Source organism: Protopterus annectens, chromosome 11.part0 (assembly GCF_019279795.1).
Source record: "Protopterus annectens isolate FY-2018-M chromosome 11.part0, PAN1.0, whole genome shotgun sequence".
In the NCBI taxonomy this organism is placed as follows: Eukaryota; Metazoa; Chordata; order Ceratodontiformes; family Protopteridae; genus Protopterus; species Protopterus annectens.
Genome location: NC_056745.1, coordinates 550,528,570 through 550,549,904, shown reverse-complemented (window position 1 = coordinate 550,549,904; position 21,335 = coordinate 550,528,570). Strand labels below are relative to the sequence as shown.

The 21,335-nt window shown below is 37.7% G+C and overlaps 1 protein-coding gene across 1 annotated transcript in view; it reads left to right on the top strand.

Annotated features, from left to right (window-relative positions):
* The window catches only part of HELB (DNA helicase B), a 1,552,493-nt gene that overhangs the window by 1,482,868 nt on the left and 48,290 nt on the right, over positions 1 to 21,335 (top strand). The window contains exon 12 of the mRNA XM_044088061.1: positions 7,200 to 7,790. Coding sequence (XP_043943996.1) covers positions 7,200 to 7,790 — 591 coding nt within the window. The remainder of the gene's footprint in view (positions 1 to 7,199; positions 7,791 to 21,335) is intronic.

The following is a 21,335-nucleotide window of genomic DNA, read 5'->3' as shown; positions in this document are numbered from 1 at the left end:
CTTGCCCAACATCTTTTTTTTTATTACATCTGTCTTTCTGCAACTTTAAGTCCACAACCATTTAGGCTGACTTACTGTAACTAGGAACAACTGAATTGGCCATCTTACTGTCTTATCAACAACTTACTACCCTACACCTAATTCTTCCAATCCCATTTTTAACTACTTTGTTCTCTTATTCCTGCTCATCACTTTGCTTTGGGTGTCTACATATATATCTACCTGAAAAAATTGAAAGCCCACAATATCGAAGACCAAAGAGGAGGATCCTAGGCTTTAAACATTTGTCCTGTATGGACAGACTAAAAAAAATCCAAGTATTCTCTGTCTCATATCGCCTACTTGGAGGTGATCTCTGTTTGACTTGCAAAGCCATGTTTGATCCAGTTCTGTTAGAAATGCCACTTCTAATGAAATCCCAATTCGTCCACACCATACACTCCAGAGACCTCAACCTCATTACCACAATCAACAGAAGATGCTGGAGGGGGACAGGTTCATAACATAGACACTGCCTATGCTGTGGAATAGACTTCCCATACATGTCAAGCAGAGCACCTCAATGGCCCTCTTCAAGAGAAATCTTGATGAGTGGGTGGGAAGTAGGAAATTCACAAATATAAGCAAAACAACTGTTGAAAAGTGTCACTGCTATAGTTTATTAGTATTCCATTTCACTCTCTGTCGCTGCTACGTGTTAGCAAGGCAGAGGTACCTAATCCATGGCCACTGCTCCCCATCCTATACCACCTGTATCTCACCACTAGGTGGCAGCAAACATCCACTCCTCCCTTATCTCTACTCAGCCTTCTCAACAGACATATACCATACAGAACCACGTGCCCATTTGAACCAAACATAAGATACTACATCTCCCCATACAACTGCAGTAGCCTAGCTACATTTGCACAGCTGCTGCAGACCGTGCACTCACCCACCTTATATTCAACCGGTAGCTTAACCCTTGAAGAATCTACCTTAACTCCATTCCAATTCCAGCATTAGCAAGTAGTCTTACTGAAACTGTTCCCTCTTTCCCTTACTCCAGCCAGCACCTCCATTTAGAACCAGTATTCACTGATAGACTCTCTCTCTCCTCTGCTGGGGCTCTGACCCACTCCGTTCGCCCTTCAGGCTCATTTCACTCCCTTACCCTGCCCCATTTCCCACCCACCCCTGCTACCTGTACATTTATCCCACCCAAAACCACACCCATTGCTGCAGTTCCTCCTATCACACTTGAACACTCCCTCCACACTCATTATTTCCTCAAACTCTCCACCCAACACCACACCATGACTACTCCCCTATACATAGTTCTACTCTTAACCACTCTTACCTCACTTTTCTATGTCACTCATCTCACTCAACTACCTCACCCCAGCAATACATCCTCTGCACACTCCATAGCCACCATTCAATCAGTATCCACACCACCCTTTACTTCCATAACACATGAACTTTACACTACCCATCCTCCAAACACAGTGCTCACCCCCAAGGCCACACAACACCAAACCTCTTCAACTCCTTCACCCCTACACCTCAGTTATAAACCACCTCACACACCTCCTTCATTAGGTCATGCTGTCACTCCCCAGAGACATACACCCTAACCCAGGGCCCACGATCCCAGCTTCCACCCCCAACTCCCAGCACACATGCATTCACACCCATAAACGTCTTGCCACATTCAATGTCGAAAGCCTAAGAAATAAAATCCCAAACTCAGGAATCCTTCTAGACCCCCTTAGTGACCACCTACCAGATTTTAGTGACCATCTCTCCTGCCCTGTCCAACACCACCACCACTACATACATACACGTAATGTCATCCACTTCAACCCTCATACTTTCTCTGAATGTCTAAGACTTACTGACTGCCCCCCCAAGAACCCTCCCCCTCGACAGTGCCACTACCTACTTCAATGTTACATTCGTAAACACTCTCAATAACCATGCCCCTGTAAGAACCAAATGTATCAGAGCCAAGACCCTCCCCATGGCTATCCAAAGAAACCAAACTTGCCATGATACAAAGAAATAAAACCTGGAAAGTATATAAAAAAAGCAGACTACCAAAATACTTACTAGAATTTAAACAAATCTGTAGCTCTACAAAAAAACATCTAATCAAAAATCGTAAATTATACTACCTCAACCTTCAAACCAACCACTCTACTAACCCAAGAAAGTTCTGGGCCTCTTTCTCCTCCCTCCTTTCACCCTGGTAACAACGATTGCCCATGCCCAAACCCAAACCTTACTGACCTAGACACAGTAACTCAATTTTACTCCTCCTTTATATATTGCATAGCCAAACTATCCTACTCTTTTCCTCACCCCCCCCCAAAACCAACTCCTCTACCCCCCCCACCCCACCAACAACACACTTCCCTTCAACTTGGAACCCATTCCCACTTCTATTATAAAAAAAACTACTACTCCATCTAAAACCTAGACGGAACGCACCCAACAACCTCCCTAAAACCTTCTTAAAACTATCTGCTGACAGTGTAGCCCTTCCCATTTCCATCTTAATCAACAGATCCATCAAGGAATCCATCTGGCGCCAAGCATACATCATCCCACTACATAAAGGAGGCAAAAACACTGATACCTCCAATTTCATACCTATAGCTATTTTCCCCTTTTTCAAATATCCTGGAGAAATGTGTCCATACTCAGCTCATGTCATATCTTACACTAAACAACCTTTTTACTCATACTCAACACAGCTTTCGCCCTGGCCACAGTACCTTGACCGCTCTCCTAGCCTTTCTCGAAACTATTAATCATGCTTGCGACTCTGGTAAACTTGTACCTTCCCTGTTCGTAGAACTATCCAAAGCTTTTGATACAGTCTCCCACCCTCTAGTATTAACTCAGCTCTCATCTCTCAACCTCTGTACCTCCTCCTTAGCCTGGTTCTCAAGCTATCTCTCTGAACGTAAACAAGCCATTAAATGGAAATCCTCAACCTCAATCTTTCAACACACCCCCACTGGGGGTCCCACAAGGTTCTGTTCTAGGACCACTTCTCTTAAATATATTTATTAACAACTTTCCAATATGCCGACGACTCAATTATGATGTGCTGTGCCAACACCCCCTCCAACCTACTCTTAAAAACTGTCAGCTTTCTCTAATACAGAATCTTGGATGAACAATAACCATCTTGTCCTAAATACTAATAAAACTAAACTGATGATCTTTCCCCCCTCAAGAAACCCCCAAATAGACAAAAACGCTTTCTCAGTAATCAGTAGTGATAACATCCCAATCGAAATTGCATCTAATACCAAACTCTTTGGCATCATCATTGACGAGAACCTAAAATTCGACACCCATATTCACTCCTGCATTAAAATAAACACCAAAAACTGTGACTTCTATACAGGCACAATCGCTGTGTCTCCCCCCTCCACCAGAAAAACCCTAGCATCTTCATACCTTCTCCTCTCTTTTATATATGGGGGGGACACCCTTGTTAAGCAATCTCCAAATTGGCCTGCAATCCAAGATTGAATCATGCTATAACAAAATAAGCAAATTCTACCAACTCAAAAAACTCCTCCCACCACTGCCACTCTCTCCATACTCTACAATGACTTGAACTTCCAAATTACTTGACCTTGCTCAAACTCTCACTAATGCCCACAAGCTTATCCACAAACCTACTAGCTGCCCCTCTCTCTCTCTCTCTCCACTCCACTAAACCCCTATATCCCTAACCGCTCTCTCAGATCAGAAAACCTACAGATTCACAAACCATCACGGCCACCTGGCCACCTCCTCCTTTCCTACTCCACTTCCAAACTATGGAACTCTCTTGCACCTGATCTTCGCAACACCCAGGACCATACTAAATTCAAATCTCTCTTCTTCTCCTATCTTATTACTAAGTGGATATGCACATCCCACTCCCCGACTTATTTTCCCTCTCAGCCATTAAATCTCCCCACTCTCTCTGCAACAACTACTCCTACTTTCACCCCACTATGACTTCCACCTACTGCACCCAATCCTCTCCCTCGCTCAAACTTTTCCTTAACTTACAAAAAAACAAAAAAAAAACAAATTATTTCACGTATAATAATCATTGGTCTGTATCAAGAATATCTGACTATTATATTCCATGCTATATGTTTTCTGTGAATTTATTGTATGTTATTTTATTGTACAGTTTTATTGTATGTTATTTTATTGTACACTATATACTATCTAGAACTGAGTGTATACTATCTAGAATTGATTGTATATTCTTTTTCTATGTAACTGTTCTTTGGAGCATTTCTCCCCAGGCCTCCAATGAAAACAGGATCTTCGTGGCCCAGTGGATTTCCCCGGTTACCAAACTGAAAATAAAATAAATAAAATTATTTTCAGTAGGTGTGTATGTCTAGGGTCTGTTGGACTGTTTATAAAATATATTTGTATTCATAGGTGGTATACCCCTGTGAATGTTTCTAGGTGAAATGTGTTACACTTTTATTTTATGAATAAAATGAAGTGACAGCCTATGTTTTGGTTTTTAAAATTGTTGCTTCATTATTATTTCACAGCTTACCTGTTGCAAATGTCTTTAGATTTATTCAGAACCAACGTTTGCATTTTTATTTTTATAATGGAGGCAAATTGTAAGTATATTTTTGCCCTTACAACATAACTAAAACTACTATTTGTCTCCTAAATGTGGTTTTCAAACATTACAAATATTCAGACAGGCAAAATTATAGGCAGCTGTGACTTTGCAATTAAATTAAAGATGCATCTGATCCATAACCTGAGAACATGAAACTATGGCATAAGTGCAGTTTATAGCTTGATCTGCTGACCAAACAGTTATTAGTCAAAAGTCAGTTTGAGTTAAAAATCCTCTTTTGCTAGATACTACCAATATTCATTCATCAACACTGGAATGTGCAAGGCTGAAACTCTGCATTATGTTTGATTTATGTAAAGGATGAGTTATTACTTCTTTTCAGAGTGAGAAATGTCATACAGGTTCAGAACATATCTGTATTGAGTTAGCATTAGATCAGAGTTAACAGTAATGTATATTTCTTCAAAAATAAAAAAAAGATGTAGTTACTAGTAAGATACCAGCACCAAACCTCGCTGTACTGCCCATTTCTGTCATTTTTGAAGAAATGTCATTCTTAAAGACATTGGTTACATGAATCTCCAGCTTTAGTTCCTTGAAAATTTTGCTGAGTAATTTCAAAGTCATATATGTATGTGCTGTTGCCTGATGTATCCACTCGTGAACAGCCATTTCACTGTCACAGTCTGGTGAGTTATATCGGTCTCTCTTTTCCATTAGTGATGGACATTTGACATCTTTTCAGGACAGTGAATGCAATACATGTCTAGAAAGCTATTGTATTATTCTGTCCTTGCATCAGAAAAAATCATATATTTATATAGGAAAGGAACTTTTGTCTTTGCAAGTGTCACTACCAATACTTCCTCTAATGACCATGGCATTGTGGATGAATTGCATACAAAGTCTTAATGTTAGAATGACATTCTTGTTTTGTATCTGATTATTTATGTAGTTCCTACAGAGTGTTTATATGAACTGACTTATGGCTTTTAATGCTAAGCTGCCAAATATTGGATTGTATATATATGTTATGTTGTCATTCTGGCATTTTGCATCATACTGTGTTTCCATTAGGGTTTGTTACAGGACACATCCCCTTGGTGGTGAAGACAGTACATTTCCTAAATATCTGTATTGAGATATTCGTACATAACTAAAAAGCATATGTATTTCTCTGGAAAAGGGAACTTTGTCACTGGAAGAATGCCACTAAACTCTCTATACTGACCTTGGTAAAATGGTGAGACTATTTTAAGCATTAAGCTGTTTTGACTGCTCTTTTTGATCAATATTTAAAGTTAGAAAAATAGTCTAGCTTGCATTTTGTATCTAACTGTTTAAGTACAATTCTCTGAAGTATTTCTTAAGCACAGTCAAAAGGAGACTGATGGATGGCCTGTTATACAGAGTTACTAAAAGCAGAGTTTACTGGTGTTTTATGATTGCAGTATGATGTGTAGTCCTATGTTGATAGGTACATCCTACTGATCTATGTACCCATTAAGCTGTTATGTTCTTTTTTTTTTTCATTCATTTCCTAGCATCTATCTGTATATCTATAGTTGTATAAATCTATGTTATATATATGTGTGTGTGTGTGTGTGTGTGTGTGTGTGTGTGTGTATATATATATATATATATATACACACACACACACAAACATACACATGTATATTTGCCTGTGTTTATCAGAATCTTATTGTTGATTGTTGGTTAGTTCAACTGACATTATACTCACTACTTAGAAAAGCATAACAGTGTCCATCATTTTAAATGTTATAGAAAGAACAGATTTTACAAGATAAACTGGCATGCAAACATTTGAGGAGGTGTAGAGGAATAAAGTCCTAACCATGGCCCAGCCATCCCAGGTTTGATTAGTGGCTTGAGCAACTGACAGAGCAGCAGGGGAGAGATGAGTGTGCCTATCTCGGGGGGTGCTAGGCAGTTACATGAGTTCTCCTTGTGGCATTCCTTGGTGGAGGCTGAGGATGTCTCATAGGGTGGTATGGTCCAAGATGGGGGAAAAAGTGATGGGCCTGACTGAGCTGTTACATTGACAAGAATGGCATACCACATGCCCAATTGCATGCCCACCTCTTGGATGCAGCTACAAAGACTGCATTGGGTGGGGAGGATAAATAGGTGCACCCAAAGTATTAAAAAAAAAAAAAAAAGCAAGCTGATGGTGGTGGCCAAAGGCCCTTGTACGCCCTTAGGTTCCATAACTGGCCAAAGCTAAATTGGAGTTAATCCAAAGGATACAGAGAAGCTGGCAGACCAGGTATAGATGTGGGGCACTGGGTAAGAAGGCCTTAGGGTGTAGGACAGAAGAAAAAAAGTTCTACAAAAAAGATATTTGAGAAGCTGTTGTTACCTGTCCTTTAGTGCTGTTAGCTCTTGTAATGTGCCTGATCATCTGAGGGGTGGGGGTGGAGTCTTGTCCCAAAGATGATATGCAAAATGTGGTAGCAATATAGAGGTACTTAAATTTTTGGTTGATGAAGCCATTATAAAGTTATTGTCAGTTATGCTGTGGAAGTTCATTTTATGTTTTTTATTCTCATGTTACTTTTGTTGTATATTCCAGGGCTCCGAAGCTGAAACAGTTGTGTATGTTGTTGGGAATGCCGGAAGGCAGAACATGCAGCATGTTTACACAGCAATAACTCGAGGTTGCAATCGAGTTTATGTTGTTGCTGAAACTCAGCAACTTGACAAAACAGTTATGATGAAGAGTCGTGTCAGAAAAACTCGCTTACGAGAACTTTTGCAGAAATCCCTTCCAAAGAAGCCAGCATTTGGTCAAGATATTTCAGGTCAGATGGAAGACCAACCTATCACAGATTTCCAGCACTCACTGCATTTTGACAAAAGCATTACTTTTGAACTAAATAATCCAGAATCAAGGACAGTAAAGTCATCAACTCCACTTTCAAGGACTTATGCTGCAAATCCTGAATTTTCACAGGTCAACAGCTATATGAGGAAGAATTCCGATGCTACAGAAGGCCTTCCCAAGAGTCAGCATTTTCCAACAGAAGCAAGGGAATCTGCGGCTCAGTCAATGAATGAACAAGACAAGGTCAGCTTAGTGCAAGAAATTGCTTCACAGCCTTTAAAAAATAAAAGGCTCTATGAGTTTGATGATGACACAGGCAGTCCTTCAAAAACTTCCAAGGTAAGGAATGACAAGTTCTCTTTTTTATATGTATGACACAGCTGGTTGTGTGTCCTTATATGCTGAAATCCTATATCATTTCAGTTTATGATTCATGGATCAAAATTCACAGTAAAGGAATATGTATCTGTTTATTGATGTGACTGTCCTAGCAACTGCAAAGGACATTAATTTAGGGTACATGACTAGACCTGAGAAAGTTAGATATCAGCTGTGCAGGTGATCAATGTATCTTATGTATGAAAGTGTACATTTAAACTCTTCAGAAACATTGAGGTGTTTAGGTCCCTAAAACATCCATGCAAATTAAGGATGTTAATAATACATGTGAATACATACACCAACTTGACTGTTACATATAATTGACTTCAGGGAAAAAAATATTTCAAAACATGATGTTACTTAAGTACATTTTAAAGAAGAAACTGTAGTAGGCAAAGTATGATATGCATAGAAAACTGTTTCTTGTAAATGCTATTTAGTAAGCAAGATTTTTTTTCTTACAGTTACATGACAACAAAACACTGCTTTCCCTCTGCAGCCCACATTACATTTAATTAAATTTTCTAGCTCTAAGATTTTGCACTACCTTTGTGAAGGACACATCCTGTCCGTTTTCTGGTAAATGTCTTCAAAAAGATTACAGAGATTGTAGATGGTGACCCTGCAGTATATAGGGTATATCTTCACGTAAGGCCTTAGACGCCATTATTCATGCAGGGACCAACAGAAGCTAGATGCTTTAAAATCAACCCGTATGTGGTAAGATGGATAGCAAACTGGCTGAAAGACAGAACCCACACAGTGAGAGTTGCAGGTGGCTCACCAGAAAGTAAGAAGCTAACCAGTGCTGTCCCACATGACTCAGTGATGTGACCTCTTTTTTTTTTGGTTATTACTTCTCAGATTTCCTGTCAGACCACCCATACATCTGGCTAACAAAGTTTGCAGACACCTGCAAACTTGTGGTTATTAAGTCATCCTGTGACACCCAAACCTCTACAGAATGAACTGTGTGCAGTGAACTCTTGATATATTAAACATGGGCTCAAAACAAATGCTAAAAGGTTTAGTATCATCACTTTTGGTAGAAACTCCTTCCTTCATATTATTGTTTAGACAATACACCCCTACAAAACAAAATTTTAATCAATGACCTGGGGCTTGGGGTTGATCGCTCCCTGTCTTTTGTCCATCATGTGACAATGGTTGTCAAGAAATCCTTTTTATTTATTCCAGCTAACTTCCAAAGAAGTATCATCAAGGTGCTGTTTACTGCCTTTTCCACACTAGCCTAAGGTGAGCATGTTTTCCACTGCAACCTTTCTGTGCACTAATTCTTTCTGCCAAATTAAACATAATGTATTGAAAATGTAAAATTTATTTACTTATTTTACATTTGTTAGCCAGGAAAGTTCGACTGGATATACAGGTCCATTTTCAGCGGAGGCCCTGGGAGAAAAGCTCCAAATGTACAAACAGGTGTAAATACAGTGAAAAATGTTACAGAGAATAATTCAAACTTGTTTAGTGCTATTTACACACACACAGGTATATGGAATTCACATAGAATATTGCATAGTTTTATAACAAAATTGAGGTTTATTTAATGATATGTGCACAGAGGTGCATGTTTTTTTCTCATGTACACACAGGAAGGTTGGAAGTTGGAGGCTGAGAAAGAAGTAGTTAAGGATTTCATCTTAAAAAGGAACATGTGTATAGTACAATGGTTACCACATATGACTATAGGCTTAAGTTTAAAAAAATTTCCATTATGTGGGAGACGCACAAGATTTTTAGACTGTTAGAGGATCAGAGTTTAAATCTTGTAATGAGTATGTAATGTAATGAGTATAATATGTAGATTGTGTTTGAAAGGAGGTTAGTCGGGGTTTGAACAGGGACAGAGCCAATGCATTTTTAGGTAATTTCTAAGGGATTTTTTGAATTGGGATAAGGAGGGGTCTGTGGTGAGTTCTGCAGGAAGTAGGTTCCAGTTTTTTTTCCAGCAGAGTTAGAAAATAGTGAATCACCGGCTGTGTTGTTGGTTGTAGCAGTTTGTACTAGTATTTTGTTGGCAGAGCAAAGGGCCTTTAGGTTACTGTATGGGGTGATAATATTTTTCAGTATGGGTGTACTGTCTGGTTGGTAGAGAATTTTGTGAACAACTATTGGTTATATTGCAGTTGGTTGGGTAATTCTAGGCAGTCTAGTGATTGAAGTTTAAGACAGTGATGGGTTCTATAAGCTGATCATGTGACAAATCTGGCAATGTTATTGTAGCACCTAGTAAGTTTACTGAGGTTAGATTTGCTTAGGTTTACAAAGATGGGTGAGGCATAGAGAAGGGTTGATAGCAGATGAGTGTGGGCAATAACAGTTCTAGCAGATGGGGTTAGGAATTGTTTAATCCTGTATAAAGACCCCAGTTTTTTATTAACTGTTTTAATAGTTTTGTCTATGTGAGCATCAAACTCACTCAAAAATTGGGGTAATTCTAAGTAGACATATCAGTTAGGAAGACCCCAAACATTCCTAACCAAAAAGATTGCAGACCTAAATTTCTTGACCTGCTAAAACCAGCTGGAAGTTTAATCCCTTTATTCACTGTTTTATAAACTTTTGAGAGGAGTACTCAGCCCACTTAATGCACCATTAGAGATCCAGTTGTCCTGGACCTCCTGTTTCTACACAAGTCCAATATTTCCACCAAAACTAGAATTGGGGACCTATGTCTTCACCAACAAATAAATAAAACACATTGGAGGGACAGATTTCTATCCCAAGCTTCCTATATATGTTGGGCAGGAGGACTATCTTCCTTTAAACATATACTAACTTACTGGACAGGTATCCACAAATTTACTCTGGGACTGACTGGTATGGCCTTCCTGAAGAAAGGTGCTGCCTGAGAGAGGGTACTGGCAAGGCATAAATGGTTATGGAACTCGGGTAACTTTGAAATATCTATGAATCTGTAGACTGGATAGTTGGTTTTCTAACAAAACCAGCTATTCCTTTTATTCTGATCTACTGTGGCCTTGAAGACTGTATTCATTGAATGACTATTTCATCAACCTTCAAATGATCAAGCTCCTTACATAGAATACCATTCTGACAAAACACTGGAACAGGCTTTAGCATGGTCCTGCTGAAAGGCAAGTCCTGTCTTCTGTGCAGATCCCAGTCAGTGAGAAGACCTTTTAATATATTGGGCTTGATCGACCAGATGACTATTCCTCAATGTGCATTCCTCATGTGCATGTCTTGTGAGGTTTTAGATGTGTGTGTGTGTTGTGGGATGTGAGCACTTACACCATCTTATTGGATGCAGTGGAGCACAGACCCAGTACAGAAATGTAGGTCGGTGAAGCAGATATATCTTTGCTGCTCATGATATTTATTGTTCATGTTTGTTGCTTTTACCTAATTTCCATCACTAGCTAAAAAGTGTTATGACTTTAAAGAATATTTTGTGCCCTTTTAAAACTGTTGCGTGTTGGAGTTATTGTCAGTTAATTTAAGATGGTCTAATTTCTTCGTCATAGTAACAATATGTTTGTCTTTTACTGAAAGTTTGCAACAAACCAGTCTTGTAGTATAGCTGATTAAATTAGTATTGCATATTGCTCAGTATTTAATATTAAGGGTAAAAATGTCTGTTACTTTTCCAAAAATGTTGCTAAATAGCTGAATTAACATAACATTCAGTAACAGCTGGCAGAGGTTTAAGCTATAATAAGACTGATTAAGTTACAAGTGTTCTTCACTGGCTAGTAGATGTTTAAGCAATGATTAAATATTAATGAGGTTAAGAGTGATGTGTGTTTTAGTGGTTATGGTTTTCAATAATGTTTTATGTATTAGTCATTGGGATAAGCAGGTCTTGATGATGATTTCTTCAATGTGTAGATAAACTTTTAGGTGACATTATCAACCTATAGGTATTTTACAATATCTATACAGTGTACCAGGTATGTTTTTATCACACCTCTCATCTGGAATCTAGCATGTTTTTGGGATGGAGGAAACTGGAATACCAAAATAAAATGCACAGACAATAACCAGAGGTCAGGCTGAACACTGGACCTTGGAATTGTGAGACAGTCTCTTAATCCATTTTGTTGCTTGCTGTTATTCAGTAAATGTCTTCTGTGCCTTCTTCAGTGTAATTTGCTGGTGGTTTCCTTCATTGTTCGGTCAGACTGGTGGTCTGGTGTTTTATTAGTTTTTGCTGCTGCTTCGTCCTTGGGACTGTTGTTTTTCATAATTTGAAAGTTATCTGTTGCATTGTTCACGTCATAGTTCCCAAACAGTGATGGAAGGTGTGTGCAAATGCGAGAGAAAGTAATTTCATGGGACTTTGACTTGAACTGCCTTTATTATTTGGGCCTTTGGTGTTATATGGAAGCTTTTGATTGCTGTAAGGCCTTCCGTAGTTTAATGTTTGTATATTCAGAAATTGTCAGAATAAATTTTCATGGGAAAAATAATGGCAGAGCCATGTTTCCATTGCAAGTAGCTTGAAAACACAAGTGACAAGGTTATATAAAATTACATGTCTAGAGTAACTAGCTAAAATCAAGCACTAATTTAGCGTATATCCTGCCTACAGAATATATCATCTGTCAAAGGGATTGCATATCAAACCATGCCAAAGGTGTAGCTATACTAAGCAGCATCAAGCAAGCTAAACCTGAAAAAGTAGCAGTAAGAAAAATGGGACCATTGTTTTGAAATTGAACACAGAAAAAAAAAAAAAAAAAAACATTTTTCAATTTAGTTCTATACTGTATATTGTGACAGATCGTATAGACACTGAACTGGATAGCATTTTATACTGGTCCTATTCCAACTTTTGAGGAGAGCCTTTCAACTTGGGTGATCTTTTTTTTTCCAATAATATTTTTTTAACTTGTGCATCAAGTACAGATACAAAAAGAGAAACGTGAAGTAGAATACAAAACTGGTTACACAAGCATTAGAAATAGTACAGTAGCTGCTATACATCACTACTCTAGTTCTACAACTATATATAATCTCTACAACAGTGCTACTAAGCCAAGAAGAAATATAAGAACAAACGTACATATCTGTCCTACTTTATACTTCTAAGATGTAGTAATATTAATTTAAGTCCATAACTGTATTAGAGAAAGGGCTGATTTAATTCAACAGTTCCATAGTAGTTAAAGTACAGCAAAACTAAACCTTTGTCAGATGGTAGGATATTTTTGAAGACTAGCTTCCAAAGTTTCTGGTAATAGGCATGTTTCTAAACTTTCGTTATAATTAATCTTTGAGAGGATATATATATATATATATATATATATATATATATATATATATATATATATATATATATGTTGTGGCCATACTTCTAAAACCCTTCAATGTAAGTTTGGTGCAATCTAACCAATTTTTAGCTATATAAAGTTTAACAAGTGAACATATAGTGATTAGAGTATGCAGTTCCAATTGGGAAATTTTAAGTCCGTAATATGAAGAATTGCTAACTCCCAGCATAAGGTTGATTTATGATATCCCATCTTGTCTGGTCGTACCTTAAGAGAGCCCCACAAATTTTTGAGTATTTGCAGAACCACAGAATGTGTAGGAGATCTGCTTGGGGATAGGAACACATGTACATGATGGTGAGGATTTAGAATCAAATTTATTTGGAATCATGGGAGTGTCTTCTTCTTTCGGCTTAATATAAGTTATTGTTAATCATTAGTTATGTATAGATTTGTTTTTTGAATGGAGAAAAATGTACAGTGAGGTTGATGGATTTAAGTTTCTCTTCTGAAAGTGTGCTTGGAGCATAATGATGAGTTTTCATATGTAATGGAACTAATGAGTTTATAGGTATTGGAGATTGCTTTCTTTTTACTGGATAGGTTTTCCAGAATAGCTAAGAGTCTATTTAAATCATTTTCATTAACAGGTGAGTCTTTAATTGTTGATGGAAGGATCTCCCTAATCTGTCTTAAGATGATGCGGTACTTTTTATTAACCTTTAAGACTTCAAGTAGTTCTTGTGATGTTGTGTCTTTGTGTTTATAAATATCCCACAAAGTACATTCCTTGATTAATGGAGGAAAGATCGAAAGATCTAAGACTGAAACTAGTGCATATATGTTACATTTCTATATTTAATGTACCTTACATAGAGACAGCACATTTTAATTACTGCAGATTGACTTTAGTGTGGTCAAGTGCTGCATCACGGATAAGCAGCAAGAGTCCCCCCCCCCATATTTAACTTCTTAATTCTACTGCCCTTCTTCTCTAGAGTGTACCTTCACCTCTTCCTACCCTTCCTGCCCATACTCCACCTCCCTAAAATACACAATAAAACTCTGCAACTGGCCATTTATTTTTTTTTTGTATGAATAGTACACCTAGCAACTCTGTTAATTTATTTTCATATAACTGCTGAGTCCCTAACTTCCACCTATACAGGTTACATATTTGCAGCAGTAGGCTCTTTTTCACCTACCATGGATAGTCTCCCAGGCACTCCAGTGTCTCGGACTACTGGCTCTGCCTGTTCCGTTCGCTATGCTCACTCCGCTACCCTACCCCCCATTCCAACCCACCCCATAACAATTACATTTATAGTTACAGACCACACCCACTATCAGTTCCCACCCACCCAGTTAGACTATCACACCACACTTAACATTCCCATAACAACACACTCCACCACACCCTTACAATCACACCCTTATTATTTAGATACTACCCTTAGACACACCTCACTATTTATTAAAACTAGATAAGATGAGCTGTACACAACACTATCCATTTACAATCTTCACTTTTCTCCTGCTTTCCTTCCTCTCCTCTTACCACACTCAACTACATATCAGTACCCCACCCCAGTGGCAAACTGAAACTATAGCCAATCCCCTGAAACAAAAAAAAAAACTTCCCTATCTCACCATACGGCCTCACCTCCTCTCAGTCAGTCTCTTACTCTCACTATAAACTGATAGTCAAAACTTACCCTCACTCCTCTGTAAGACAAACTAAATTATTGCACAAACTAACTAAACTGCATCTTCACGTACTCTAAATACTCATTTGCTGCAGTGACATTCACCCCAATCTAGGACCTACTGCAACATCCAACACCAACTCAAATCAGCTAAATCCCCTATACCATAGACCTACCTATTCTCTCCTTTTCTTAAACATAAATGCAAGAAGTATACTTAACAAAATTCAGGACCATTACGCCCTACTAGCTGTATATAAACCAGATATAGCTGTGCTAACTGAAATATGGCTTAAACCAGAACACCACAATAATGAGATTATAGCCCCATGCTATAATATTATACGCAAAGATAGATTAGAGAAAAAGGGAGGTGGTGTAGCAATATTATTCCAAAATCATCTCACCATAGAACAATTTGATTATAACACCCAAGAAGTCAAATATGTTGAACTAATCCTTGCCAAACTAAAACTAAACTCCAGCAAACATATAATCATTGCAGGTGGCTATATCCCACCAGGCAATAACATCACTATAATGGAAAGCCTGCTAAACTGGATCTCAAACTCCTTGCCACAAGAAACCATACTATTAGGTGACTTTAATATTGACTGGCTTAACTGCTCTAGCCACGCTCCATCTACCCACATTAACCACCATAGATTTACCCAAATTATAGCTACCCCAACTAGAACAGACAAAACATCAAAACAAGAATCCATCTTAGACTGGATTCTCTTATCTGACCCCACTCTATCTTGGCATTCTGGCTGTCTTCCTGATAGTCTAACTGACCGTCAGTCAACCTACCTAATTCGGAACAGACCCCAATACATAAGCCCAACCCAACCTCAGAGAAGTACATAATAAAAATACCTTTATAACTACTGACTTCATCAATGCACTGCAAAGTTGTAATTGGACTCCCCTAAAACAACCATCTCTACATGAAGCTGTACAGTACTTTAAATCTACTTTCCTAAAAATCCTAAACTGTCATGCTCCCTCCCGCACTATAAGAATAAAAGCTAACTATGCTCCATGGCTAATTAAGATACTAAAACTACAATGAAGGCCTGGAGTCAATATCAAAAAAACAAAACCACTAATCTGAGGCAAATCTACCTAGAACTCCGCAACAAAGCCAAAAAAACAAATCAAACTCGACAAAACTAACTACTACAAAAACATTCAAGAAAAATACGCTCATAACCCAAAAAAATTTTGGGGCACAATAAATGATGATATCCACCCAGGAAAAGCCACTACTCCAACCCCAGTACTACCAAACAACCATGACAATATTCTCACACAATTAACAAATTCTTTACCGAAACAGTTCAAACCCTTGCCAATGCCCTAAATAGCACTAGTAGCCCTATACCAGCAGCTACCCCAACCCACCCTGCTACACAAAACAATACTGCCAACTTTTCCCTACACCCTGTACCCACTAAAGTAATTTCTAAACTCCTTAAGAAATTCAGACCAACCACGCTAGCAGCTGACAACCTACCAACAGATTTCCTTCATATATCAGCAGAGGCTATAGCCTATCCCGTGTCCATCCTCATAAACTGGTCACTTTCAGAATACAAGTCCCCACCTTGTGGAAAACATCACATATTATTCCACTGCACGAAGGAGGCAACTCCTTAGAGCTCACCAACTACGACCCAATCGCAATCCTTTCAACTTTATCCAAAATATTAGAGTTATTCATTCCCAACTACTAACAGTACTTTCTAAAAAACAACTTGCTCTCTAAAACCCAACATGGCTTCCCCTCCACAGCACCACCACAGCATTACTATCATTTACCGATATATTTAACCACCACAGAAACAAGGGACTATCTGTATCTTTCATTTTCTTAGACTTATCAAAAGCCTTTGGCATGGTAAACCACAGTATTCTTCTCCAAACTCTATCTGCTCCTCTACTATATCATGGTTCAATAACTACTTATCCGGCCGTCAGCAAGCAGTCCTATGGCATGACCAGCTGTCCCCCCTGCTACCAGTATCCATAGGAGTCCCTCAAGGATCCATTCTAGGCCCACTGTTGTTCTCACTATTTACCAACCAAATCTCTTCTTCCTCACTCACAGCATCAGTAGTACAATATGCAGATAGCACCACCCTTATATGTGCCGTTTCCACCTTAAACAAACTGCAATCCCTAACCCAAAATAATTTTACTCTAGCCGAAACATGGTTTACTAACATCATACTTATTCTTAACCCCAAAAAAAATCAACTAATTTTTTTCAGCCTTGGTCGAGCTCTCCCCTTAATAGTTTCACCATTCACTCCAAAGATAACATTAAATTACTCCAACTGCACACACACTAAACTACTAGGTGTAGAAATAGACAATAACCTGAAATTTGACATCCATATAGCACAAACCATCCAGAAAGTTAACAAAAAGCTATGACTCCTCTATAGGAACAAACAGTTTATCACAAAACATACCAAAGCTACTATTGCAAGGACTCATCTCTTATCCATCCTTCTCTATGCCTCCCCCATCCTTACTAATCTCTGACAAACTGATCTGAACAAAATGGAATCTTGTTATAACAAGATTGTCAAGTTCGCTACTGAAGCCTCATAGAAATCTCACCATTGTCTTGCCCTTAACCAGCTCAATTGGCTCGACTTGCCTCAACTACTCCTACTCAATCAACTCTCAATAGCACACAAACTCTACTACCTTCTTGAAAAAAAACCTGCACTCCAGTATCAAATTAACCCCCACATTCCCACTAGAGCCTTAAGATCTAGTTGCCAGAACCTCATAAACGTCATCAAATACAAAAATGACTCTGGAAAATCTCTTTTTGCCTGCACTATTGCCAGAACCTGGAAAACACTACCAAGCCAAATAACCTCTACTACCTCAACTATTCAATTTAAAAAACTCCTGAAAACCCACTTTTCAAGCAGTTGGCTTTGCTGATGCTACACCCCAGGTTAATTCTTACCATTACCTTGTTCAGTGATTCTACTAAGGGTCCCCTGATTCCTTTCTCTATAAAGTTTAATAACCAGGTGTTATTACTTTAATAAAATTACTTCAAGTATTCATAATTACAGGCAAACACTCAGATATACATTAATACAACTAAAAAAATTATATATAGTCCTTACTATTGTAATCCTTAATAATTTTAACCTATTTACTTTACTAAATGTCTCCTTTAAAAATTTGTTAATCTATACCTTACTGGTGTTTATATAGATGTAATATTTCTTTTTGTATGCTATTTTTTCTTTTATGAAATGTTCTTGTATGTACTGCTATTGGAGCTTTTCTCCCCGGGCCTCCACTGAAAATGGATCTGTATCCAGTAGGACTTTCACGGTCAACAAATGTAAAATAAATAAAAAATAAAAAAAATAAAATAATGAATATTCCATGAGATTTAACATTTTGTTATTGATTCTGATGTTTGGATTTAAATGAATTGGTTGAAGGAGAGATAGGGACCTTATCCAGTTTTAGGGTTCTTATCCATTCCTGAAAATTCTTGACATTGCTTTAAAATGCCATTCAATCTGAGATTCCTAATATTAGGTGGAGTTATGAAGAGGATGGATTTGGGGTTAATATTACTCCTAAGCACATGCTGATGCCAGATCCTAACCTATGTCACAGACCAATGTTCATTGGCTTTAGCGAAATTTGAGATTAAAATAAGTCTGATTAGACTGGTAATTTTATAATAAAGCTGGAAGTCTGGTAAATTCAAGTCCCCCCTTTTCTTTGGGGCACATTAATTTTACATAGCTAATTCGGACTGATTTAGGATACCAAATAAATTTGGCGAGTTCCTTATATATTTTGTGAAAGAAGTAATTTAGGATATTTGATATTGTGGCATTAAAGTCATATAATAATTTTGGTAAAACATTCATTCTGATAATTGCTGCTGTTGACATCATAGAAAGTTTCAGTAGTTTCCATCTATTTAGATCTTGTATAATATTAGTTCATAGTTTAATCACATTGTTTTGTAGCATGGATAGGTGATTGTGGTCATATGATATTCCAAGATATTTGATGGAATAGACTTTTAAAGGGGGAGTCTGGAAAGTAGCTTTCTCTGTGATTTAAGGGGTTGATGGGAAATGTATGTGATTTCTTTTGGTTAACCTGGTAATTTGAAACCTCTGAATATTCATTTATTGATGACACAATTTTCTTATGATCTGTAGTTGGGAGTTCAAAATAGATGTTTAAGTCATCTGCGAATGCTGATAACATTATTTTGGAATTCAAGATTCTACTGATTGAATGGAAAGTTCTTTGTGAGATGTGTAGAAAGAGGGGCTATATGTAAAGGTTAAATAGAAGCGGCAAGAGTGGACATCCCAGTCTTGTTCTGTTAGTTATTTTAAAGGGGCTTTATAGGGTTCTGTTAATGTAAAGGTATGTATGGGACTTGTATAAGATTTCTATTAGGCTGATGAAGTCTTTTGGGATATCAAAGTGGGAGAGGGATGAGAATAGCAAGTTCCAGCTAACCATGTCAAATGCTTTGCAAGCATCTAGAACTAAGGCATATCTTGGATTCATATCCTTCTTAATAAGTTGAATCATGGAATCTAGAGTTAGGGTATTGTCCCATATATGCCTATTAGACCTAAACCCAGATTGTTTCGGAGAGATGATTGAGGGCATAATCTTCTTAAGTCTTTCCAAAAGAAGATAGGCTAGTATTTTGATATCCACATTCATCAGGGAGATCTGTTTATAATTATGGGGATTAGCTCTGCCAACTCTGTTTTTTGGAATCAATATTGTTTTTGAGCTTTTCATGTATAGATCAGTTATCCCATTAAGTCAAATATGATTGTACACTTTCAAAAGTATAGAAGAAAGTTTCAGATTAAATGTCTTGTAAAAGTCTGATGTGTACCTGTCAGGGCCTGATGCTTTGCCTGCTTTTAAGTTCTTGATGACCTATATTATTTCCAGTTGTTTAAATGGGGCTGATAAGAGATTTGCTTGGCTATTGTTGATCTTAAAGAATTTAAGATTTCTTAAGAATTCTTCAGTTACATAGCTAGGAGTTTGTTGGGTGTTCATACTATACATTTCTGCATAGATTTGCCTAAATATTTCTATAATTTGTCTGTTTTGAATATCTTATCTTGATACTGTTGAAGTTATTCTAGAGGCTTTTTGCTTGTTGCCTATTCTCACAAGCATTCTAGACAGGACTTGCACCCCTTCAGAATACCTCACTATGTATTTTAATTCTCATAATGAGTAGCTTTGTTGGTGTACATCAAATAATTCTTTTTGAGCTTTACTTAGTTACTTATCCAACTCAGTGCAATGAGTTGTCTGTCATTTTCTTTCTAAATCTTTGATTTCATTAACTAGTTTACTTTTTTTCCTTCCCCACTTTTTTGAAGTAGGAGGATTTTTTAATTAAAAAAAACTCTAATTGTTGCCCATTGTACCTCAAGAGGAATGTTAATGCTGTTAAGGTTGTTGTCTAGCTCTGTTAAGATGTCAGATATTTCTTTAACCACTTCTGGATTAAAAAGTATATTGTTATTTAAGGACCAGTTACATCTGTTGTAGTTGTTTGATGTAGATTTGTCTGCCCAGTTGATGCTTATCATAATCTTAGAATGATCCGATAAGAACCTGGGTTCACAAGAATATTTTAATTTTCCTCTTGCATATTCTTCAGAGATTAAAAAGAAATCTAACCAAGACCAGGAGTTATGACATTTAGAGTAGTATGTATAATTGTTTTTCTCTAAATCTTCTTCAAAGGCAACAGGGTAGAGGAGGAAGAAGTCTGAGATGAGATCAGTTAAGGCAAGTGATGCTTGGAGGTTATGTGTGTTTGTTTTACTTGTGCGATCAGACATAGGGTCTATTACTGAGTTCCAGTCTTCCCCTAATATAAAGTAGTGGTCTGGGAATTTGCAGAGTATGAATTTCAGAGATGAAACTTTCCTGTTTCGAATATGGGCCATACACATTCTGAAATAGAGTTGGCTTCGACAAACTAGGATTCAATGTTGTGAAGTAACACCACCTACCATTTATATCAGACTTAAACTCAGATATAGGGTCCTGGATTGATTTTTTTAACTATGCTAGCTACACCCTTGGAGTTAGAGCTGTCCCCAGATGCAATGATGGTTTTTATCCACCTCCTATTTGTATCTCCCTTCCATTCATCTTCTAACATATGAGTTTCTTGTATGAAAAATATATTGGCCTCAGACTTGAATATTAAGTGCATCAGCAGCTTCTTCTTTTTCTTATCTTGCAATCCTCTCATGTTCCATGAGTTTATTGTCCACATTTTATGATGTACTTTAAATATTACCAGTTTTATTATAGAAGATTTGCTGTATTCATATGCCCCACATTTTTTTCTCCTCTAGTAGCTTCGTAAATGTAGCTTAACTTAGAAGCACTTTGCTCTTCCAGAACTAAACCTGTGCCTAGCCACTTAAGCACCCTAACTGGAAGAGTTTGGAAACGAAAGGTTACGAGGT